Source organism: Pterocles gutturalis, unplaced genomic scaffold, assembly GCF_000699245.1.
Source record: "Pterocles gutturalis isolate BGI_N339 unplaced genomic scaffold, ASM69924v1 scaffold21202, whole genome shotgun sequence".
NCBI classification, from domain to species: domain Eukaryota; kingdom Metazoa; phylum Chordata; class Aves; order Pterocliformes; family Pteroclidae; genus Pterocles; species Pterocles gutturalis.
Window position 1 is genome coordinate 36,063 of NW_010110779.1, and position 25,890 is coordinate 61,952.

At 37.6% G+C, this 25,890-nt stretch overlaps 1 protein-coding gene across 1 annotated transcript in view; it reads left to right on the forward strand.

Moving 5' to 3' along the window:
* The window catches only part of MARK1 (MAP/microtubule affinity-regulating kinase 1), a 38,122-nt gene extending 14,509 nt beyond the window's left edge, over window positions 1-23,613 (forward strand). Inside the window, exons 7-17 of the mRNA XM_010073532.1 lie at window positions 3,445-3,681; window positions 3,771-3,890; window positions 8,093-8,192; window positions 8,787-8,899; window positions 10,298-10,451; window positions 11,611-11,804; window positions 14,179-14,279; window positions 16,494-16,655; window positions 17,468-17,722; window positions 20,490-20,534; window positions 22,657-23,613. Coding sequence (XP_010071834.1) covers window positions 3,445-3,681; window positions 3,771-3,890; window positions 8,093-8,192; window positions 8,787-8,899; window positions 10,298-10,451; window positions 11,611-11,804; window positions 14,179-14,279; window positions 16,494-16,655; window positions 17,468-17,722; window positions 20,490-20,534; window positions 22,657-23,011 — 1,836 coding nt within the window. The 3' untranslated portion in view covers window positions 23,012-23,613. The remainder of the gene's footprint in view (window positions 1-3,444; window positions 3,682-3,770; window positions 3,891-8,092; window positions 8,193-8,786; window positions 8,900-10,297; window positions 10,452-11,610; window positions 11,805-14,178; window positions 14,280-16,493; window positions 16,656-17,467; window positions 17,723-20,489; window positions 20,535-22,656) is intronic.
* Window positions 23,614-25,890: the final 2,277 nt, after the last annotated feature.

A 25,890-nucleotide genomic window follows, 5' to 3' on the forward strand; every position in this document is an offset into this window, starting at 1 on the left:
AAAAGGAACCCTGCGGAACAAGCCCCAAAAGGAGCTGACATGAAACTTCTCAGGTGTTCCCATATGTGCCAGAGAGAGAAATCAAGAGATGCTTGAGGAGAAAAGAGAAAGGAAAAGGGGAGAAGAGAGAAAGGAGAGTTTTCAGCAAGTCAGGGTTTTTTTCACCAGCCTTTGGATCCTCAGATGAGTCTGTCCTTGACAAGTCTGTCAGCCTCTCGGCAGTCCTCAGGTGATGGGTGCCTGCCTTCTCATTATTTATTCACCTCTCCTAGCCAGAAGTTCTCAGGTCTCCACCTTTCTCCAACAAGCATAGGAAGGATGGGCCTTAATGAGCATAGGAAGCAGAGAGGGGTGTCTCCTGGTAACAGGGGGAAGGGCAGGGTGAAACCTTTCAAGCAGTGGGGTCGGTGGTCGTGCAGACCCTGTATTGGATTAAGTTTGGCTGAACTTTCTTCGTTGGTGCCTTGGAGCTGGGGGCACTGACCTTGTGAAGCAAAAGTTTGTCCTTGGTTAGTGAGGAGAGTAAAGCCTTTGGTGCATTGTTCTTGGCTTCTTTTTGTCAGCAGGGGAGAGGATGATTGCCTGTTGCCTTTTTACAGCCAAGATGTTTGAGGCATCCCAAGGCCTTCCCTTGTCCCGTTGACAGGCAGTGAGTCCTTTCCAGTCAGTTGTTTGTAGAGCTGGGGTGGTGTTGGTGCATTGGTGCAGGTATGAATTCTCGAGTTGGGGGTTCTTTTGTGAGGGGTGTGGTTCTAGATCAAGTTCTAGATCACTCTGTCATTCTAGACTATGTTCTAGATCACTTGAAGGTTCTGGATCGCTTTATTGTTCTAGGTCAAGTTCTAGATGATGTTCTAGATAGCCTGAACTGTCTGGAGCATGTTCTAGAGCAGGTTCTAGGTTGCTTGAAAGTTCTAGATCAGTTTCCAGGCTGGCTTGGGGCTCCATTGGGTTCTGAGGGGGGAGGACCTACTTCAGGCAGCTGTTTTGGCATCTCACCAGGATTTGGGGTACTTCCTGATGAGGAGAGCAGTCTCACTGGGGTTTTTGCCTTTTTCTTTTTTTGTCTTGCGTGCTTTGTCTTCCATGCTTTTTCATCAGTCCTCCTGGTCAAAGGGAAGTGGTCTGAAAGGGCCAGTTGAATCTACCAAATCAACAAATGGCTACAGGAGTGGTGCCACAGCCAGGGGTTTGGCTACTTGGACCACGGGACTTGCTTTGAGAAACTTGCTCTACTGGGACTTGATGGGGTCCATCTGTCAGAGAAGGGGAAGAGCATCTTTGGTCATAGGCTTGCCAACGTGGTGAAAAGTGCTTTAAACTAAAGTTGCTGGGGGAGGGGAACCTCAATCCATCCTAGTCTTACCATTTTGAAGCCAGGGCCAGCAACAGATGCCCAGAGTCTGGAGAAGAATCACAGGTCACCGAAAGCACCTGAAGAGCAACACAAAGGCCTTCCTGCCAGTGAGCCAGCTCCATCGGGGGCCCAACTGAAGTGTCTCTGTGCAAATGCATGTAGCATGGGGAACAAGAGTTAGAGACGTGCACACGCCTGCAGGGCTACGATCTCATTGGCATCACGGAGACATGGTAGGATGTGTCCTATGACTGGAGTGCTGGAATGGAAGGATACAGGCTCCACAGGAAGGGCAGGCAGGGGAAACAAGGAGGGGGGGAGTGACCAGCTGGAGTGCATGGAGCTCTGCCTGGGGATGGATGAGGAGCCGTCTGACAGCCTAAGGGTCAGGGGGCCTCGGGAGGGCAGGGACGGGGGACATTGTAGTGGGGGTCTGCTACAGGCCACCGGATGAGGAAGAGTGAGTGGATGAGATCCTCTATAGGCAGATAGGCACAGCCTTGCGTTCACAAGCCCTGGCCATCATGGGGGACTTCAGCCACCCTAATATCTGTTGGAGAGACAACACAGCAGGGTGTAAGCAATCCAGGAGGTTTCTGGAGTGTGTTGATGATGACTTCTTCCTCCAAGTGACAGAGGAGCCAACAAGGAGAGGTGCTATGCTGGACCTTGTTCTCACCAGTAAGGAAGGACTGTTGGGGAATGTGAAACTCAAGGGAAGCCTTGGTTGCATGAAATGCTGGAGTTCAAGATCTTTAGTGCAGTGAGGAGGCTGCGTAGCAAACTGACTACCCTGGACTTCAGGAGAGCAGACTTTGATCTCTTAAGGAATCTGCTCAGTGGAGTACCATGGGACAAAGCCCTGGAGGGAAGGGGGGCCCAAGAAAGCTGATCAGTATTTAAGGATCACCTCTTCCAGGCCCAGAAGCAATGCATCCCAATAAAGAAGAAGGCAGGCAAAAATGCCAGGAGGCTGCATGGATGAACAAGGCCATTAAGCTGTTGGAGCAGGTCCAGAGGAGGGCAACAAAGATGATCAGAGGGCTGGAGCACCTCCCGTACAAGGACAGGCTGAGAGAGTTGGGGTTGTTCAGCCTGGAGAAGAGAAGGTTCCAGGGAGACCTTATAGCAGCCTTCTGGTACCTGAAGGGGGCTACAGGAGAGATGGGGAGGGACTTTTTACAGGGGCATGTAGTGACAAGGATGAGGGGTAGTGGATTTAAGCTGGAGGTGGGCAGATTTAGACTAGACACTAGGAAATAAATTTTTGCTGTGAGTCTAGTGAAACACTGGAACAGGTTGCCCAGAGAAGCTGTGGATGCCCCATCCCTGGAGGGGTTCAAGGCCAGGCTGGATGAGGCTTTGAGCAACCTGGGCTAGTGGGAGGTGTCCCTGCCTGTGGGAGGGGGGTTGGAACTAGATGTTCTCCAAGTTCCCTTCCAACCCAAACCATTCTGTGATTCTATGTATAATACATGCATTTTTTCATACACAACGTAATTCTTGAGCGTTAACACCTTGGTGGTGTTATTGCTAAAGCAAACATTAATAATAAAGGGGAGATAATTTTTGGTATAGAATGGTCAGATGCAGTATATAGCTTGAAGTGTTTCATCTTGCAAGCAGAAGAGGTCTTTTAAAGTCTTAAATCCCTTCTAACATTCACCCCACTAAAATTGTAGATGATGTCTAGGATTTATGGTCTAGGTTTACCGTCGTTGGCATCAGAAGTTGGCATAACCCGTCAGAATCAAAACTGCTCTTCTGAGATGTCTAGATACTTCAGTCTAAAGCTGAACTAAGTTATTTCTTCCAGAAAATAAAATCTTTATAGTTGATTCTGTAGCTGACTTTAGTCTGTTTAGCTGCTTTTAACAGTTATATTTTCCTGGGTAAACGCAGTCAATTTTCAATCTTTGTAATGTATTCAGGGGGATTAGTTTATTTTGTTCTGCAAGAAAGATACAGATGGTGAACCATTTTACAAAGAAAAAGATCATTTATCAATAAATGCAAAAATACACTGTAGTATATCAGTTTTATTCTGCTACATAAATTGTCCTTTTCCTCTGTTATTTTTCTGTTAGGCAGAAAACCTTCTACTTGATGCAGACATGAACATTAAAATTGCAGACTTTGGTTTTAGTAATGAATTTACAGTCGGTAATAAACTGGACACGTTTTGTGGAAGCCCGCCTTATGCTGCTCCTGAACTTTTCCAAGGAAAGAAATACGATGGTCCTGAAGTGGATGTGTGGAGCCTTGGGGTGATTTTGTACACACTAGTAAGCGGATCATTGCCATTTGATGGTCAGAATCTAAAGGTACAGTTACAATATGAAAGCTTGGCTTTTACTCTCTTTAAATCTTCTATGTCATTAGTAGCCTCACTCTTTAAAACTTTATTTTAAAGGAACTAAGGGAGCGAGTACTGAGGGGGAAGTACCGCATTCCATTCTATATGTCCACAGACTGTGAAAATCTACTTAAGAAGCTTCTAGTACTGAATCCGATAAAACGAGGCAGCTTGGAAGTAAGTAATTTCATCTTGGAAAAAAAGGGTTTTCAGCTTAAGAAAGAATAAAATACAGTAATTGCTTGAGACTTCTTTATTTTTCACAGTAGGTACTTTCTTCCTGTGTTAAGGACCCAAAAATCTTTTTTTTTAAAAAAAAAAAAAAAAGGCAATGTCCCAGAAACAGTGCAGCTTGAAATAGAAAGTGTTAATGAATGAAAGTCTAACCTTAATTGTAGCTGACTAAAGACTGTCGTTTAAGAACATTTCAAAGTGAAAACTGCTGATGCTTGTTCTGGTCAGATAATGAATGGAGCTAGTTCAAAGTGTGTGGAAAGGAGGACAGGGTTGTAAATATCTTCTGCTTGGAGTTTTTCAGAAAAACAAAAACAGCAGCAGGCCGTGCCATAAGCATTTTTGACTTAACTTACCATTTCCAGCATGACTTCTTAAAAAGGATAGGTACAAGAAGAGTAGCTGTGTTAGAAAACTGTGTGGGGTTTTTTTTGTTTGTTTTAGTGCCATAATACAGATAAATACTAAGAACTCTTTGAATTATAAGCTAATAATTGCTAGTTATTTCTGTTCAGTCCTTTCTTTTCCCCCTTCTGGTAGCTTTGTTTCTGAATAGCTGGAAAATTATCATATATAATAACACTGGCTGTGTCCCTCAGCTAAAACCTGTTTTGAGGATTTCTTTTGAGTTATGATTTTTTTTGTTAGTAAATTCAGGTTGGTTTTTTTTCTTCATGGGATTCAGAGAATATCTGTGCATAACTTGTAAGGGGTGTCTAAAAGGTTCAGTGTTTTTATGGGGCTGTTTTGTCCAGTATTGCTGTATTGGCATGTACTTGCTGGATAACTCTGGAGCTGATATTTAACAAATATGTTGTGTAGAGTTTACTCTAAATGTTACTCTGTTCTATTTTGTGACTTCTTTAACAAAGAGAGACTTTTAAAAATAACATCTGCTTTCTGTAGAGGTGAAAGTAGATCAGAAGCTAAATAGAATGGTTTAAAAATCATATTTGCATGAGTTAATCACCTGTGGCTTTTGTTTCATCTTTCTGTGCGTACTTGTGCAGCAGTGGACGGTGTTCCAGAGAATAAATCCCCTCTAAGCAGCTTTTTATTTGTAGTGGCATGATTTATGATTCCTGGCATGGATGCTACCTGTGCAAGGAAGCATGCATTTACTGAGCTCTGTCTGCATGCAACTTATTTCAAGCTGATACTGGTTTGTGGCTTGTTATAAATAGTTTTAACTTGAATAAAGTCTGTGCTGAAGAGAATAGTGAATGGTGGCTTCTACTTTACTGATATTTATTAATTATGTTGTATTTATTACTGTCTAGAGGACATAACGATAAGAGCATAGTCACTCCAAAATTATGAAAGATCACATTTTTCCTGTGTCGTGTTTAAGTTTTAGGAAAATATATTTTCCTTTTATTGAACTTCCCTCTGGATTTTAAGCAGTTTCGCTTCAGATCTAATTACACTTTGATTCTAGATATTGTAGTATTATCCAGTTGTTCTAAAATTCCTTCCTCTCCCTGGAGGAGAGGTGTTAAGAGAGCAGCCTTGCTGGAGTGGTATAGTTGTCAGACTGTATGGAAGAGAGCAAGTAAATGTTATGTGTGACAGGGGTGTCTTGAACCAGTACCAAAATACTGATAACGGGCATTGATTGGTGTGCTAGTCTGAGGGAGACAGACATCACAAACTTTTTTTTCAAATGAATGTTCCTGAAATCACATGTGTATTGAATTGGAAAGCTATGGTATGTAGTTTAGAAAGAAATTACTATTTCTTCTGTCTGAGCGCTTCTAAAATACATATTTAGAATGTAAGTATATATTTATTTGAAGTTTCTATAAAGTGGAAAGACAGTATCATCTTTAGGTGGGGAGGATTTTTGTTTGTGCTTTGTGTTTTAACTATTTGTTCAGTCCCAGCCATTTACCCACTCAGTTCCCATGCACGTTTTTCCCAGACCATCCAGTAGGATGTTTGTCAGTGACATTAGCATCAAAGCTGAGACTGACATAGGATCAGCAGTGTATGTGTTAGGCTTAGCACTTTTCCCCTGGTAAAGACCAGACAAAATTTTATTAAAATGGATCATCTAGACTTTTTTATGATTGCAGCAGAGAGAAAACATTTTAGAAGCACAAGAATGTAGTTGTAAAAGAGTAAATCTTCGCAGGAAGAGATGGCAGAAATGCAGTGTCAGAAAATATGTGCATCTCTGTTAAATATCAGGATTTCAACAAAATCCTTCTCCTCCCATCCTGAGTCTTCAATTCTTTGCAAAGCAAATCTATGTGAAATTCCCACAGAGCAGATTTATGTTTAGAAAGAGTAATAAAGCAAATAATTTTGAGACAGACGGGTCTTGAGCCAGGCCAGATTTTTATTGTCTAGTTTCCCTGAAAATTGAGGGAAACCTCATCAATAAAGTCTAGTTGGTTGAAATTCAATTTGGCTTGATCTTTAAGAAATACAGTTTGGGTCAGACCTTTAAATACCCTGACCAAGATTGCTGCTCTTTAAGTTCATCTGGGCTTCCAGTCAGCTGGTCACACAGATGTAATATTGATCCTGGAACTGGGTCATTTGTGTCACTTCACAATACTTCGTTGTAAGAGCCTGTTTTAAGAGTTGTACAGTAACTCAGTACACCTATGAGATCGTGTATTTAAAAGACAGAAGGTAGCAAAAGTTTAGATATTTAACAGATGGAAACCTAGAGCAGATTACATTGAACTACAGATCCACTTAGGGAAGGGACATGAAAAACCCTAAGTGGAAATTGTTGGGTTTGCCTATTAATTCAAAAAGGATCAAGAAAGAGAGGTAGGATTGGCACAGTGCAATTTGTGTCATCCAAACACCCCATCATGATTAAACTTTGGATTTAATTAACAGAACCTTTAAAAATTGCAGATACTGCAGAGTACACTTCAGGGAGTCTATCATGTTGCTACAAGGCTACAAATACTTAACCTAAGTCCGCTGTCAAACAGACTCGTGCTCTGTGTGCCAGAAATGAGAAATAGCAATCCCTTCATAATCCCTTCCCCTTTATCCCCCTCAAAAGCCAAAAAAAATCAATGCTGTGACAGAACTTTGAACAGATCTTTAAGTCTTACTGTCAGCAAAATGTTAACTGGCCCAAGTACAAAGTTCTGTATTGTTCTTGTAAAGATACCGCTATTTGGGTCTGTAATTTGGCAGCAGCACTACATACAAAGAATTTGGTTATATCAGTGGAAAATTGAGTCTTTTGCTCTTTGTGATAAATAACTTAATTCAGTGTTTGCAAGGCATGTTTGGAGCCTGTGGGAATCTTGACTTGCTGGCACTTGTTTTACTCTTCTATCAATCTAGTGAGTGATATTAGCATCTGTCCCTAAAGAGGCATGTGTGCCTGTTGCTGTAGGAGGGGAAAATGGTTTTAGCTGTTTTAAAAAATTTTCATATGTCCTTAAGGAGAAACTGTGGTGGTCGTGGTGGATAGGGATTCCAGCTGATCGATCTTGCAGGCATGTAAAAGATGCAGGCCACAGCAGAAGGCAATTTTCCAAAGAATGCACAAGAAATCTTTCAAGTAGATATCTGCATGGCATAGAGAGAGTTAAGAGGCATTTTACCCTTCAGCCAAACTGTGAACCTATTTATGCCAAGTGCAGTGAGAAGATCCATAGGAAAAAATGACCAGTTGGCATCACGATCTTGAAATGAAAGACTGTAGGAAGCATCAGCACACTCCTGAAATATCCCTTGGTTCTAAACACTTCCTGTGTTTATATTTCAAGGGGTTATTTGTTGTGATAGACCTGGTATTGTAGTAACATCTAGGGATCTTAACCAAGATGAGGGCATGAGTGTCAGGCACTCAGCAAGATGGTGGAAGTGAAGGGTACAAAATGAAAAATGTTTGTGTGTAGGAACAGCAGGTTTTTTTCTCTCAGTAGTTTTTCTGATATTTTGGGAGGGGGGGTTGTATTGTAAAGGGTAAATAGCAGAGGGGAATGAACTAATGGAAACAAAAGGATATGAAAGATAAAAGAAGAAACTGTAAGATGAGAGGGGAAAAGGAATGAGGGAATTCACATTATTACGAAATTTAAGTTGTCCTTCCCCAGACCAGCTATCGCAGATTTAATTGGGTATGGTAAATGGCATATTGACCTAAAGCTCACTTCTTTTCTTAGCAAATTATGAAGGATCGGTGGATGAATGTTGGCCATGAAGAAGAAGAACTAAAGCCATATACTGAGCCTGAACCAGATTTTAATGACACCAAGAGAATAGGTAAGACTTCTAAAAGGGTGTTGCATCTGATGTATATAGGCAATTTTATCTTGTAAGTCAAACTAAACTCTTTTGTCAAATTTGAGATATAATCTCATCATACAAGTAAAATGTTTTATTTTTATTTAAATGAGAAATTTCATTCCAATGCCTTCCTTATAACTACTGTTGTGAGTTCAGTGAGCTGACATGAATCTACAACCAGAGCAATTGACAAATAACATTACAGAATTCATCAGGCAGAAGGAAACAGATTTTTTAGGAGGGCAACAATTTTTATTTGCCATGGTCAGAGAAAGGTACTGTGTTGGCCTTGTAGCTATTCAGTTTCTATTTGTCAGTGTTTTATTTGTTTGTTGGATAACATAGAAAGTTGAATGATGTCAAACTGTGTTGAATAACGTAGTTGAGAGTTTTCAAGAAGAAAATAACAATGAAAGAGGGGAGTTGTAGCTTTTTTGATTTTGCACAGCAAAGATGAAGTTGATTGAATTGAATCCTAGTTACCTGATAAATTATGTTTTCATTGTTCTTAAGTTGTCAGTAAACCCAAGCACTTATTCCACTAATGTATCTATCTCTTTTTACTTTTAGACATTATGGTCACAATGGGCTTTTCAAGAGAAGAAATCCATGAATCTTTAGTAAACCAAAAGTATGACGAAGTCATGGCTACTTATCTGCTTCTAGGTAGAAAACCACCTGAAGTAAGTGCTACCTAATTTACATCTTCTATTTTGGCCTTCATATCTGGCTAGGTTGAATATTTTGGTTGTCGATGTTTTTATGAACTATTTGTAACATCTTTTTTTAAAAAATTGTGATTGATAATTAATGTCTTTTGCTTTTCATATCTTCTTGGATATCTTGTTAGTTCCCGTATGAAAAAATAGATTGAATATAGTACTTTCGCATTTGCTTGTAAATATGTTGAATTGCTTTTTTAAAAAGCTAGCTATTATCTGAAGTGGCATGACTTCTAACTGCTAAGTCTTCGTCCTGTCATGTACGTTCACAGTTGAAATCTGAAAAAGTTAATTTGACCAGAGAAATTATTCTTTTAAGATGTGACATCCTTAATTTCTCAGAAATGCACTCATCCTTTCTCACTATAGTCTGTTTTATTGTTTATTAAAAATTGCAGTCTAGCATTAATAAATTTGTGATAGAAAATCTTTGACTGTTTTGGAACTAGAGGGATCTGTAGACCTTGAACTTGTGGATGCCCCATCCCTGGAGATGTTCAAGGCCAGTCTGGATGAGGCTTTGAGCAACCTGGGCTAGTGGGAGGGGTCCCTGCCCATGGCAGGGGGTTGGAACTAGATGATCTTTAAGGTCCCTCCCAACCCAAACCATTCTGTGATTCTATGATCCTTTGGGACCACAGGGATTTTCAAGAAATCAAGCTGAGACCAAAGCTTTCTTTTTGAAGGAGTTTTTTTCCGGCTCCTTCACTGGCATTCCTTCATTTCCAAGATAGCGTAGATCTGATATGTGCATCCTTGAGCATTTTCCCACAACATCTCTGAACCAGAATTCCCTTGTGGTGGCAGAGCACAGAGGGAATCTGTCTAAAATGATTTTGACTGAAACTGCTTGGAAGAGGGTATTTGTCTTTTCCACAGCTCTTACTAAAAACTTAGGCTTCTTAGATATGTAGCTCAGCCACTGATTTGTCAATACCTTATAAAGATATGTTAAAGGCCATAAGAATCCTTGAATTGCTAGTACTTTTTTAGCCCTTCAGACTCAATCTGATGCATTTTGAAATTGTTTTGAAGCTATAAATGCTCTTTAAGCTTTTTTTAAGAAAAAAGAGGCAGTGGGAGCCATTCTTTGGCTTAGGTTTTAAAATAGCAGAGTTTTTGTTACTGTCAGGATTCTTCTAATTTTATTTTGAGCATTCATTAACTACTTAGCTTTAGCTGTGTGTTTTTAAAGCACACTAAACACACGTGAAGTGATTAATCACAAAGAAAATTAAACTTTGGATACAATTTTAAATAAAAAAAGTCTTTGATTGGAACTCCTTTGCTTTATTATGCCATAAAAGTATCAGTAATGTTTAATTTTGTTGATGCTTTGAAAAACTGTTTTTCTTGTAGTTTGAAGGAGGTGAGTCATTGTCCGGCAGCAACTTGAGTCAAAGGTCTCGTCCTAGCAGCGACCTCAACAACAGTTCTGTGCAGTCTCCTGCTCACCTGAAGGTCCATCGGAGTATATCAACTAACCAGAAACAACGGCGGTTCAGTGATCATGGTGGGGATGACATTCCAACAAGTAAAGTAACATACACAATTTGAAGTCTGAATGTGCAGTGTTTTGTGAACCTGGCAGGTCCACCACTCTGTGCATTTGTTGTGTATCTCATCGTGCTCCGCTGTGATGCTTTTATTTGTATGAACGCTTCTATGGTAAATCTGGGTCAATGTAATTTACAGATTTAATTTTTTTTGACTTCTTACTTGCTTTCCTTACTAAATAAGAGCTTGAGGATGTTTCCTGTTTAGGAAGTAGTGGCAAAATGTTGGTGTGGATAAACTCAAAGGCAGCAAACCGTTATGTTTATCAGTACATTTGGAGGTGGGGCAAATTGTTTGTTTCGAAGAGACAACAATTTTACCAAATATTCAGGAAACATTTTCAGGTGAAAGCAGTTAAATCAAAAAGGAGTGTATATTTAAAATGTTAAATGAAAGGGGATTTTTTTTTTTTCTCTCAAAGAGAACTATAAAATTACTAGAAATATTTGTAAAATGTTTGGCCTTTTTCTCTGCTTAATTTACATTGTTATTTCTAATTTCCTCCCCCCCCCCTTTTTTTTTTTTTACTCTTCTCCCTCTGTTTTAGTGTGGTGGTGTTTTTTTCCAAAAAAGTAACAAATATGGTGAAGATCATCAGCTTATGTGATTTTATTTCAAGAGAATGTAAAATTCTACTGATGGATGATTTGCCCCAAAGCATTTTAAAGAATGATGAGGGGGAAAGAATTGTAATTTATCAAGTATAAACATGCTTTTAAACAAAGTAGTTGTAGGGTTTTCAGGGGAAAAGGATCTTTTATAGTGTTTAGAGCAAAAGATATGTTGCAAAAAGTACTAAAAATTAATTTTTAAAAGTATCCTCTAATTCCTTTTTTCATAACGTTGCACAAATTGCACGAGTTTAAAATGAGAATTAAAATACTCTTCTAGGTTTTACTTTTTGATGTGAAATAGGAACTAATTTTGAATTGCAAATCGGTAATGAAGAGAGTGGGTAAAAAGAACATAGACTTTGAAGGTATATGTGCTGAGTTTGCAGTCATAGTTGTTCAAATACCTTTTTTGGACTCATGGAATCATATTTAGGGTATTTTATCCAAGAAAAATGCAGTGATTATTTTTAGATATTTATTAATACTGTTTTTATTTGGCAGTTGGTCCTTCAATTCCTCCTGCTGTGTCATACACAAAAAGGGCTCAGGCAAACAGTGTGGAAAGTGAACAGAAAGAAGACTGGGACAAGGATGTCTCACGCAAACTTAGCAGCACTACAGTGGGATCCAAAGGAGAGATGGCTGCAAGTCCACTTGTGGGTCCAGAAAGAAAAAAATCAACTACAGTTCCCAGTGTGAGTGTGTGTGCTTTTGGCTTGTTATATTTATTTTTCCCTATTTAAACAAAATCTGCAGCATAAGGTTACTATAGACACAATGGTTACTGAATAAGCCACTAAGTCTATTTCTGGCAACTTTTACTGGCAGACAGAAATAGGCTACAGTGGATGCCTTTTAAAATAAACCTTTCCCTTCCCCCCACAACTTTACTTTTTCTAACAGTAACATAACAGTAAGCACGAGAACACACTTGAGCAAACTGGAGATCTGTCAAGACAAATAGTGGATATTTAGGGAAAAAAAAAACAGAGCCAATATGGAGTGCTCTTTTTCTGGTTTCTGATGCTTGTGTATCTGCAAGGAAGTCAAGGGACTTCCTGAATCAGAGATTTCATCTGAATAATCCTATATAATATTCCTCATGAACTTTTTCTCTGTAAATTTGTCTGTTTAGCTTTCTGAAACTACTCTATTTTGGACTTAAGAAATGGGGTGAGGTGAGGGAGAACAACCCATTTGTTCCCTGGTGCATGTGCCTGTTGATGTTATGAGTTAAAACATGGTTTTTGTATTAAGAAATTATTAATTTTATAGTCCTTCTGTTATTATATAATTTGTAGTTTTGTAAACCACTATCATGTTACTGTCTCGGACATCGTTGTTCCAAATAGGAGAGTCTGTCTCTCCTAATGTGAAAGCATCTACTTTGTCTTGTAGATGTTAATGTGCAGTAGTATTGGTGTTTAGGGTACACAGTGAAAAATATTGCATGGTGTTTGTAACTTAATATTCAAATATATAAGAGGCACACTGTATTAAATACAAAAATTCTGGCCATCTTTTAGTACAGTAGACAGGCAGGAGGAATTCTCATTGTCTTTTGGGATTCTATGTGCTGGCTTCCATCTTGAATATTCCGTGAAGATGATATGCATTTCTGCTAGGATTCTCTTTAAACAAAATAAATGCTGAAGTTCATTTAACTCTTAGTGTTCCGCAAGCTGTCCACAGATGTTTTAAACTTTTTTTTTCAAATTTTAAATAGATTTTTTTTTTTCCCCCTTCACAAAGATTCTTTGAAATTATGCCTGTGTGGATTTTATGCAGGAGCTCTGAATCTTCTAAGATTAGATTTCATATCTGTGCATTCCCAAAACTATATTGCCCCAAAGGTGATTACAGTCCTGTGTGGTCCAAGCTGATATGTCAAAAGCATTTATCTGCTTTGTGAGAACTAATTAAATGGAGTATATTTGCTATGAAGAATGAGAAATTAATTTATGTGCTAATGGCAACTTCAGTACTTGTACATTTTTAGCTCTGTTACTATTTTGGGGACTTTGTGAAAGACTTTGTGATGGGCATGACTAAGGAATAGTGGTGTGTGATGTTGCAACAGTAGTTAAGGTTGAGCAGCTTACACAGAAAAAAGTGGATTTGTTTTTTGAAACTCAAACATTTGAAATGAACAAAGCTAACTTAATGTGGATAATTTTGAAATACTTTTTTGTAACTTTGAGGGTGACATGATGCTAGGGAAGGCAGGATTTCTTAAACTTATTTATCACCTTCAGTCATATTAGTCTTAACTTACAGTTTAATTTCACAAACAGTTACTGCAGTTGTTGATCTTCCTTATGGGCTTTGAAACAGTTTATTCAGTAGTCTCTGTGGGGTGATACTAATGCTGAAAAGCTGTTAATGAGGGAGACCTAAACACAGTAAATCTTGCAGAGTTGATGGTGTCCTACCCAAGTTTAGTGTATTTGAAATCTTTTGCCAGCATGCATCAGTATATAACATTAGCACTTTGCAAACCCCTGCCGCCCCAAATTTAATATGTACTGTATTAAAAACCAAGATTTTTATGCCATGTACTGAAAGTAAGTCTTCAGCAGCTCATCTGGACGTGGCAGGGGGAGGAGGAGAATGTTTGTAGGTATTTTATGAAGTACGTGCAAACAGAAATTAGTAACAGAAGGAAATCAGTATTTGTTGCTACAAGACCTATTTACCATGTTGTCTGCATCATAATTTCTGGGCTGACTGATACAGATTCATAATCTTTTCATAACACAGTATATGGGAATTGGGTAATACTACTTAGTAAAGCAAGTGTCAGCAAAATTAAATTTCTCTATGTTTTCTTTTAGCATACTCTCAATGGTACAGTAATGAGATAGTGAATGAGCTATTGGAAAAAAATAGCTGATGATATAAATGATTTGTGTCAACAGATTAACCTAGTACATTTGAAGACATTAGGAATATACATAAACAGCTGAAATGGTTTTTATTTGCTTCCAATGCTTACTTTTTTGCACATTCTAATAAACAGTAGAAGACAGTATTTTATTTCATTTAATTTTAGTCGTAATTTTCTTCTAGAATAATGTATTTTCTGGTAGTGGAATGACAAGGAGGAACACTTACGTTTGTGAACGTTCTTCAGATCGCTACTCTGCAATACAGAATGGGAAGGACAGCAGGTACTCTTCAACTTTTCTTGCTTATTAATTTGGGTACAAGAACTGAGGCATAGAAGATGCAGGTTATGCAATTAATCAATACCACTATGAAGCGTGGTGTGAAATACATGAAGTCTGACTGTATGTTTTCATCTTGTCTTCTAGCACAGTTCCTGTTTGTGATGAAATATATAAGTAAATCTGTAGATTTCCCTTTGCCTCTTTTTATGGCTTCACGTTTATTACCAAGGGTTGTCTTCCAACACAAAGTAACTGCTCACAACTAAAGTCAGCAGTTCTGCTCTGGAGACCTTCAGACGGATAGCACTAACAGTGTAGCCTGGTGCTTTTTCATTTCTCCCACTCAAAAAGTTGAAATTGTTAAGACTTGTCCTTTTCGATACAATTTTTTGGCCTAAATAATCTTTTAGCAGTGATGGTAACCAATCTGTATCTGTATGAAGGGTGATAATTACACTCAGTTCAGTATGTTTCGTTAAATACTACTGTATTTAACACTCCCACAGTTGCTGGTTTTGTTTTTTGTTTTGTTTTGTTTTTTTAATATGTTGTTTGTTCATACTTGGTGTTAGTTAACCCCTGTACCTGACTGAAAAATAAAACATTGGCTTTAATGGAGAGTAATAAAACCCAGATTTTTTTTTTTAGTTTAAAGCAATAGATCTTTCTCTGTTTTGGTTTTTTTTTTTTTTTTAAGCTATTTAGATAAACAGTTAAGGTAAAATGTACCAAAAAAATCCCTAGCATGAAATAACATAATCTAGTAAACTAGCTTGGTTTTATTTTCTGTTTTAGCATTTGATTTTTAATTATGCATTTAATTTTAGAAACAAGAAAAATATAGGGCTGTTGAGCTATAGTAAAGTTATGATTTATGGAACATGTAATGTACATCTATTTAAAGTGCTTTAAGGAGGTATGTTAAAAGGCAGGAAACTAATTTTCAGTATTTACTTAATTTCAAATTATTAGATGGGTGCTTTCAAAAGTGTCTTTCCAAATTTTTGTGAATATTTGAACAAAACTTACAACAATCCTTTTTTTAAAAAAAATAAGATAACATACATTTTTTAGATTTAGGATTAAAATATATACTAAAATAATTTTTCTGATCTCACAAAGACTGATATATTTTTTTCTTTCAATAGATGTAATACCAAAAACACTATAATGAGAAGGAATTTCATTTAAGGTTTTTTATTTTGCAGTTTATATGTAATGTTTTTCTGTAGTATTGAAAAGACAGGCTACTCTGAATCCCTGTTCCTTTCCTGAGTGCAATGAACATGCTCAGCTCTTTGAACATACTCCTGAAAAATGAAGAAGGAGAATTTTCTTTCAAGCTGTATTATTTGTCTTTCCTACAATACACTGTTGCAGTTGAATTTGGATTTGGTGTAGCTAAATGTCTTGTGTCGTTGGATTATTCATCCGAAGTCTTTACCTCTTTGCTACAGATACTATTTAGCTTTGGGACTATTGTTGCTAATATATTATTAATGCAATTTCATTTACGCTTGTAGAGCCAGCTGTAGTTTGGTTTAAGTCATTTGGCTTTTGGTTTAAAAATCAATAACACAATAGTTTTGCCACTACTTGGATCTCTTCCTTGCCACTTAGGCAAAGCAGGAATAAACGTACTGGTAGAAGGCACTGTATTTTGAAAGGGTTGGTTCAACCTAGCGGTGGCTGGGATAGTCCAGAGCAGAAGCACAAGTTGGTCCTTTAAAGAGTCACTTGCAAGTGACAATGTGACAGCAGTTCCAAATGTTTCAAGTTTTAGGTGTTTGAGTTTTAACCAAAAATAAGGGTATTCACTTAATAACAGAAGAGTCTGTTTAATCAATCTTTAAGTCTTTTGCGTATCTTTTTTTTTCAGGTGTGGTTTTTTTTTTTACTATTTCCATGTACTTTTGGTAGTCTTTCTTCATTACTCGAATGATGTGTGTGTAAGCTTTAATCTTGGGAGGAATGAAAAGGCCCAATTTAACATATATGGTGATTTGGTTTATGGGTGAACATAGTTTTCTCAGAATTCTGTATTCTTTAGCGGACTAAGGCAACAGCCTGGTTACTCAGTCTTCTGGTTATTTAAACAGCACTTGCTGTGTTCTAAAAGAAAAAATTGTTGTTTTCCCTGATTTCTATGGGATTTTACACTAACCTTTCCCTTTTCATTTGTCCATCCCTCCTGCCTGGCTGCCATGATAACAGCCTAACAGAGATGTCTGCGAGTAGCACATCCTCTGCAGGCTCTGCAGTAGCTTCTGCTGTATCGACACGGCCACGACATCACAAGTCGATGTCTGCCTCTGGTCATCCTATGAAAGTTACACTGCCAACCATCAAAGATGGCACTGAAGCTTACCGACCAAGGTAATAAAATTATTATTATTTCTTTAATGCTGTGCACTTTAAAAATGTTGTTGTTCAGTTCATGATGTACTTCAATGTATTTGTGTAATCTCTTCGAGACTGTCACGTTGCATTCTGTTTCAAAACAGTAGCTTACTGAAGTACTGTGGCTGTTACAGGTGATTTAAGCCTGATATTGTTCATCATATGTTTGCATATAGTTAAAGAAGTCCTTGACTGCCTCCCTCTGGAAGCTTCTGGAAAACTTCAGTTAAAAATTTAACTAATTTAGACAGGACGGTATAACACAGGCCATCATAAATTCAAATGAAATACTGAAATGTTAACCTGTCAGTTTTGTGCATTCCTAGGCTCATTTCTGTCTAAAAGCACCATAGTATAGTTGTTCTTACTGTTAACTGCCCAAATAGCTTTATACTTTATTTATGACAGATGATTACTTCTTAAGAAATATCTGCTAAGTTTTTGGAGAGCTTGTGCGTTAAAGGTTTTGATGAATGTATTCTTCTGGAAGAGGGCTGGGAACACTTTCAGGTCTTACTGCACACTTCTCTACCTTTTTCCTTTGTCCTATTATCTGTGTATACTTTTTTCTAACTGCTCTTAATACTTGAGATAATTTGATTTTACAATTAAAATATCTCTTGATTATTTCTAAGTATGGATCATAAAAGCAAATCAATAGCAGATTCAGGTTTAAAAAAAAATAAATCAAGAGCAAGTTTTTTTTTTTCCTGTCTTTGAGAAATGGTTGTCATGTAGGAGGGTTTCTAGCATAGTCTTTCTCTTTATTTATGCTTCTGTTTTCCCAGCAGTGCAACTCAAAGAGTGCCTGCTGCTTCCCCATCTGCTCATAGTATTAGCACTACCACTCCAGACCGAACCCGCTTTCCTCGGGGGAGTTCAAGTCGAAGCACTTTCCATGGTGAGCAGCTAAGGGAGCGGCGTAATGCCACTTACAATGGACCGCCCGCCTCACCATCCCATGAAACCGGTGCTTTTGCACATGCTAGAAGAGGGACATCAACTGGTATAATAAGCAAGATAACTTCCAAGTTTGTTCGCAGGTTAGTACCTCGATTTTTAAGAGAAAAAAAAAAAAAAGCACAGCCTGTAACTAGGGCCATAATCACAGTATCATTGAGAATTTCCAGTTTAAGTCTGAAGTAAATGTAAATTTAGTTAGAATGCTGCTTGTTTTGTGTGTTCCTTCCAGAATCTGACTTATTTTACTTCTCTGTGTATATTGCAATTATTATGTTTGACCAGCTGTTCTGCTCCTTTATCTTGAAGGAGCAAGAGAACTTTACTCAAAGGGTATTTTTGCTCATGCTTTACAGCTAAAATACAAAAATGCTACCATTAAGTTAAAATCAAATGAACTTAAATACTGAAAGCAGTGACTTAAAATGAGTCATTAATTAATGTCAAAAATATTTTATTTTTTTAACTGGGTGCAGTTTGTTGCAAGGGATATATTTACAACAATTTTTTGCTGTGCTTAGAGGGAATAGGTATAACAAATTATTTCAGGGAATTCTAAAATCTGTGAATAAATGAGAAGGTTAGAAGTGGGCAGAAGTCTGGATGTCTGGAAATACTATTATTTCGGTATTATGCAGCCACTCATGTCATGTTACCAGCTTCTTCAAGTGTAAGTTCAGGATTCTGAAAAAAGAAAACCCAAACATCCCGGACCTGCGTTCATTCCTGTGATGATGCTAAATAACAATACTGTGAGGAGAGGTGCTGCAAAAGATTTTCAAATATGCTGTTTAAGTTTACTTAGTCACGAGAGCTTTCCCAAAAGGGGACTTAATTCTCAGTTTGCCTCTTTCTGATAGTGATTTACCTATAATTCTTAAGCCTACTCATGGATGTGTCCATATTGCATTTTTGTCAGTTTTACAACAGGATTGTATCTTGGAAACTTCTATTTTCTTTGCAGAATGATGCTATTACATACTGAATTCTATCATTTGTGTGGAGAGGAAAAAAAAAGGATCAATTAAAAGCTAGCTTAAGCTAGTAGTTTGAAATTTGTAAGTAAAATATCATGAATTGCATAAGGTGATATTACAAGGTAAAATAATAGAGAAGGCTAGAAATGCAGCGATGTTCCTCATAAAATTGATTTAACCTGGTGAGCTGACAGTGCGTCAGTATGTGTGTCTAAGTAATACCTTCTATGATGACCTAAAAAAAAAAAAAGTATATGGATGATTTTCTTTTTTCAGAAACCTGAAGATACAGGACTATGATCCTCCATTATTGGTATCTCCAGCACTTACTTACTTCTGGGGAGAGAGTTTGTTCTCTAGTTTTAAAAAGGAAAAAAAAGTTCCTGCGGAGTTAGTCAACTGTGTTATCAGTGTAGGTTTCCAAATGGGAAGAAGGGTGTTTTCTGTTAAGTAACTAACCAATTTTGAGGTTCACAGGCTGGTTTTTTTTTTTCATTATAGCCCACTGTTATTTGCAAGGAATGAGAGCTTGAATTTTTTTTGAAGAGTCAGATCAAAGAATATTTTCATTATTTTAAACTAGAATATTACAATAATACTGTAAACTATATATTTAGAATTAACATATTGTAAATTGATGTCTTTTCAAATTATCTTTACTATAGAACTTTTTAATACAATTTCCTATTATGATTGATACTGCTAAAAATACATTTTCCTATAGTGAAGGCCTTGTAGGGTTTTTGCTTGGTTTCTTGCTGGGGGGCAGGGGGAGTTGTTCATGTTTTGTGTTTAAACTTTGGGCTGTTTGAGACTTTTAGTGGCTGGGATTACACGGGTGGAGATGCGGGTGGGTGGCTTTTCTTTTAGTTGGATCACGTGACTGCATGTCTTTTAACTTATATACTGTTCAGGAAATAATGGTTTAACGCATACTTTGATTAGAAGGTGTCATGAAAAACTTCTTTTTACTATCTTTTGGCAAAGGTAAATGCCATTTCTGGTAAGTATATAAAATAAATGCATAATGAGAATACTTAATGAATAAGGTATTGAAGTATTTTGTATCAATGGTTTATGTCAAATGATACTTCTCTGATGTTAGTTCCTAAGGTATTTATGTGTTTTGAAGGTATTAAATTAATTAGCCAATGGAAATTGGGTGCTAAAATGTTTGTACAGCAGCACTGGGAACATACCTAGATAGCTTATACAACCTACGGATATTTTTCAAGTTGCTTCAGACTAAAAAGGCAGAATACAAAACAGTTCCTTGGTGAAGTACAGCTCTAATTCAACAAGATAAAAAAGATATGTTTAACCTCAAGCTCACCAGTAATCTTAACTGAAGTCAATGATTTGCTTAAAATTAAGCAGATGTTGAAATAACCTTTCTGAACTGGGCTCCAAACATGTGGTCTCACAAACTCTTAGGCACGTCTTATCTTTGAGTGTGCTTAAGCATGGGCATGTACCTAAGTGCTTTCAGGACCGAGGTGTAAAGGCCTGGCCCAGAAGGGTGCAGAGTGAAGCACCCCTGGACCACCTTGGTTGACTGCTCCTCTGTGCTTGCTGGAATTACATGTGGCCATTGCTCTGTCTGCAGTAGGTTGAGAACAATGTGTTAATTTTAACATCCGTTTTAAAGAAAAAAAACATTAAACAATTACATGTCAGAGATGAAAAGTTAAAGTACCATAAAGGGAAATGAAAATTACAGCTGTGAAAAGGTTCTGTTAAACAGTATTAGGCTTGACATTCTTATATGATGATTTTTTTTTCAGTAGCTATTTAACATTGTTCTAGATGTAGGTTTTCTTAACTTTTATTTTTCACCTTTATCATTGAATCTCAACCTTAACTTTGTTTTGAGGGATCCAAGTGAAGGCGAAGCCAGTGGCAGAACTGACACCTCAAGGTGAGGAGCCACTATTAATACTTCGCTCCTAGGTCTTTCACATCAAGGTTTAAGTGATTTCTTAAAGATTTTCAATCAGGATGTAAAATAGAATAGTGCTTAAGTAATCTGCATTTCAAAAATGTTTTTTATTTGGGGGGAGGGGGTTTTTGGTGAGGTCCTTTCTCCCTCATTTTTGCTCTCTTGCGAAGTATTTAATATAAAACTTTATTTAAGCATATTCCTTTGACTAATAAAGCCCCCTCTAGGTGTTAACTAATCATTTAGACACTTAAAATCATGTTTTGGCTTATAAATATTTAATGGTGTTTACTTTTGGTTTCAGTGGAAAATACAATATACTTTGTGTGTGTCTTGTGTGTGTATATGTATATATTAAATTTTTACTGTAGTTACCTACTGCATTCATTACTGAAGCTGCTGTTTGCCAGAAGTAAACACCTTATAGCCCCTGAGAAGTGAATGTTACTTTGCACTGAGAAATAAAATAAGTGACATTCAGACAAAAAGGGTGGTGACTGCTAAATATTGAATTTGGATGGCAGCCGCTGTACACAAAGCTATAGATGCTTTGTCAGTAATAAAGCATTCCTTCATGTGCACATTTTCCAGTATACTGCTCTTTTGCCATGTTTCAGCATTTGGTTCTGCATTTTTGGTGTGCTTAGCACAGTGCATAACTTTTTATTTTTATGCTCTCTAACGAACAGGCATTGTAGTTTGCATTCTAAACTGGTCACTTCCAGAAACTATTGACTTAGTTTTCAAAACAGAAAGCCTTCAAAAAAAAAGCAGCACATTCTTAACAGGATACATTGTTTAACACACAATGCATTTTATCTAAGTTACCCTTTTCAATTCAAAGTCTATTAGCTCTTGAATTCTTGACATGGAAAGGGAAAAGAGATTAATCAAATGTTCAGATGAAATGAAGTGTGAAGTTGCTTTCAGCTCTTGCTTTCATTCTCTAGCTTCCTCTACTTTTTGTCATCCTACAGTGTCTGTTTTGGGCTAAAAGTCGTTCAAGATCTTATCCCTGCTATTCTCTATCCCTTAATATCAATGTGTTTCTCTGGGGGTCACACTGAAAGTTAAATTTAAAATGCTTGTTTTGACTCCTCTCTGAATAGTGACAGTTTATAGACTATCAAAATGAGAACAGCACCTTTCCCCAGTGATGGATGGGGAGGCATCAGGCATCTTAAATACCTGGGACAAGAACAGAAATAGTTGGCTGTGGAATTAATTTAAAATCAGTGCTGTTTCTCAAAAATGCTTTCTACAATGGAATAAGTAATCTATTTGGTAAGGAAATCACCCCCTTTAAATTTTGTCGAAGTCATTGTGTCAGCTAAAATGCTTTGTGTCTACACGTCACTTTCTTCTGTGAAAAAGCTGCTGGCTGTGCACTGAACTGGTTGACAAACATGCTGTTTGTGACCAGATTACAGCACAAAATTCTGCTGCATCAATTAAGATAAAGCAGGTTATAATGTCTTTTTGCACAGAGAGAGGTCAAAAATACATAATAAATGCAAAAGGGGTGAAGGTGGAAAAGAGGGAAGGGCATTAACTTGAAGACTTGTGAATCGCAGGGTGGGCTTTCTTCCTCTGCTGCTTTTACAGTATGATTTATGCTTCAGGATTGTGTCCCTCAACTTCAGTTTTGATGTGTATGGCATGCTCCAGATCATGAAATCGGCAGAACTTCAGTCATGCTTTCACATAGATTCCACTTTCTTTGGAGCAGTATGGAGATAACATGTGTCTGCTGCAGTTACCATTGCACATGTAGTCATCGGAATGTTCTAGAGCAGGGGTTTCCAAACTTGCTTTGCTTGTGTGCCACCACTGGGAGCTGCACCAGTGCTGGTAGCAGCTCCCAGTGCTGTCCTGAAGCACACATACATGCAAAAATGGTACGCAACTGTTCCAACAGTATCCATCTAACTCTTTGGATTAGCTTGCATGTGACTGTTGTGTTAATCGCAGTTTAGAAACCCCTGTTCAAGAACTGTATTTCTCTTCTATCTCTTGGCTACACTGCTTTTTTCTTTTTCTTTTTTCTTTTGTTTTCTTTTTTTTCTTTTTTTTTGACTGTTCTGTGTGTCACTTCTTCCAGGAGTGCTTCTGGAGAGCCAAAAGACAGAGAGAAGGAAGACAGCAAAGATTCAAAGCCACGCTCCTTGCGGTTCACCTGGAGTATGAAGACCACTAGTTCTATGGACCCGAACGATATGATGAGAGAGATTCGGAAAGTGTTAGACGCTAATAACTGTGATTACGAACAAAAAGAGAGGTTTTTGCTCTTCTGTGTTCATGGTGATGCACGACAAGATAGCCTCGTCCAGTGGGAGATGGAAGTCTGCAAACTGCCACGATTGTCGCTCAATGGAGTTCGTTTCAAGAGAATATCTGGGACTTCTATCGCATTTAAGAACATTGCATCCAAGATAGCAAACGAGCTTAAGCTGTAAAGAGAACCTAAATTTTTTGGGATCAGGGAAGATTCATACATGATCTACACTTTGAATGTACTGGTTACGCCTAATGTGATTGGCCTGTGAAACTCCCCATGTAGAAATTGCCCTAATTGCAATAAGGTTATACATAGTTATTCAGACTTGTAAAGTTAAATCCAGTATGACCTATATTAAATAACTGTAGCTAAAGAAGTTATGTTCACATGTACAGGTAAGTATATAGAGCATTCTGTTCATTTTATGTTCATAGAGTTGTATAATAAAAAGATGACTGCTTAAATTCAGATCTTGTATAGTTGTCTAGATTTCTGCACAGAAATGTATGTTCGATGCTTTGAGTTGGAAAAGTTCTTCCCTATCATTTACATTTTTGGTGGTTTTTATAAGTCTTACCTCTATCATGCGTTTTTTAAGAAACTCATGTCCTGAGTCAAATGCACAAAAATAGTTTTCACAACTGTAGCATGACCATTTTTAATTATTTAAAGATTGCTCATTATTTGAACCGAAAGTCAATGAATAATAGGCTTTGTTCTACACGAGACTGTTTCTGCTTATCTTTGGCTCTTATCCTTGTTATTGGACAGTGTTTAGTTGAGGGCAAAAAAAAATTACAAACATGTTTACAGTGTTGGCACTTACAGTTTAAAAACTTTGTTCTGCCTTGGGCCAGCTCAGAGCTGTGGGGGAAGAGAAACCAGGCGTAAGTGACGTTCTGTCTGCAAATTCCAGTGCTTACTCCCATGGCCCGTTAACAAATGTAGCACCAAAATGGAGAACCATAATTATTTCCTTTGAATATCATGGTGTAAAATATCACTTGTTTGCTGCCTTCAGAAGACTATAAATTCCATTTTATGGAACTATATTAATATTGGGACTGTTTAATAGCACAAGATGATCTGAAGTGTTGACCAATTGTATAAGTGAATAATACCACCTCAGGAATTAGCTTGGCTTTTGGAACATGTGCCCCCAAAGAGTACATGCAATTCCACATAATATTTTACAGCTAAACATACATTGTTTATAATGATAAACTGTTGATTTATGCTTTCGTGGTTGTACAGTTTGTTCTCATGTAACCTGTTTGTGTTTAATATTTTACCAGATTTCTTGTATTTATTCCACATCATTATGCCTGTAATGTGCAGCTTTGTAATTAGGCACTTGCCTACAGAAAAGAAAAAAAAAAAAAACAACACCCCACTTTTTTTCCTTCATAATTAATGATTATAAACTATGTAAAACCACTAGTACTGGTACATTTTAATACTTGTTATTTTGTACTGAATTAACCATAGAGGTTGGTTGTGCAATGTTATTTAATGTCGTAATTACTGTAATATCAGCATATGGGCCCCATCTGCACACTCTTGTGAAGAATAGAAAGTTCATTAAGAAATTGTCACTTTAAAAAATAAAAATTAAAAAAAAAGCTGTGGTAAACTCTGTAACCCTACGTTAGAAGGCTGTAAGTGTAGTAAATGTGCCATTCTCTAATGGCTTCTTGACCGAGATGGACTTTACATACTGTACTGTGATGTAGCTTTCCTATGTAACAGTTATGTTCGGAAATGGACGTGTATTGTTGCCTTAGAAAAAGGGTGGTGTTTGGAAAGAAAGAACTGTAGCCCCTTTTCTTTTTTTTATCTGATGTTCATGGAAACAAAATCTGATGCAAGTCATCTTGATTCACTGGTGCACTCTATTAAAACTTACTTGAACAGTTCTCATACTAAAATACTTGTTGTTTGCCCTTTATAAAAAGCACAATTCTTACTGCAAGTAGCAAAAAGAGTCTAAAGGTGTGCAGACTTAATCTTCTACATTGTGTGAAGTCAGGATTAGCATTGCATCGGTTCTGTGGCCCTGTGCTGTCCAGAAACTGTCCGTGGTTTAGCACTTCTTAGAAATGGACATCCAGGAGCTTTTCTAGAAATTCACCAAAAATCAGCCTGGGGAGGGGTTTGTGTATCTGCTCAATTTACCCATAAATGCCCATGAATGTTCAATTATCCTTGAAAATACACCACTGGAACGTAACTGTGAAGTTAATCCAAGATCATGTATGAATTTAGTCATGAAACAGAACCCTCTGCCTTTGCGGAAGGTTCAGTGGAAAAAATATAGGTCATGCTGTGAGAGGCTAGATTAAGTGCTTAGGATAGCTTCCCGCTTTACACACCGTGTTTTTACAGGGCTCACTTTGCCCCAGATTGTTGCTGGTTTTCAGCACTTCATATTATCAGAGAAGTGTTAATGCTCCACGAAAAGGGGGCTTCCTGAATCTCCTGTTCCTGGCACGAATAAGATGGGAAGAGCCAAGAAAGAGACTTTTTTCAGAACTACTGGTTTTATTGGCAAGCAGAGTGGACTTAGTATGGAAATCAGTGAGTTGTTGCATACTGAATCCTCAATGCCTGGTTTTTTGGGTCCCTTGACAGCTGCCTTCTTCTGTACCTGTTAACGTACAGATTACTCCTTGGGTAAGAGTGGGATAAGAACATTTGGATCTGAAACACAGCATGGCTTTCCCATGGAAGGGGGTCAGTTTTATCAGCACAGCTTTAACTTGAGAAATCCGAAAGATGAGTTAAATGCCACGTCATGTTCCGCAGCTTCCAGGAAGGGACAGGGATGGCTCAGATCTTTGGAGGGCTTACATATTCCATTGTAATTTCTTAGCAGCATTTCTAGGGTGTGTTTGGGTTGGGTGGGGGGCATGGTTCTGCTGGTTTGTGTTGGGGTTGGTTTTTTTGCTTTATTTCTTTATACAGACAATTCCAAACTAAATAGGTCCCTTTTCATGCAGTCCAATTTAAAACATTAAAATGTATACAGGTCAATGAAAGGGCTATAAACGTTCACTC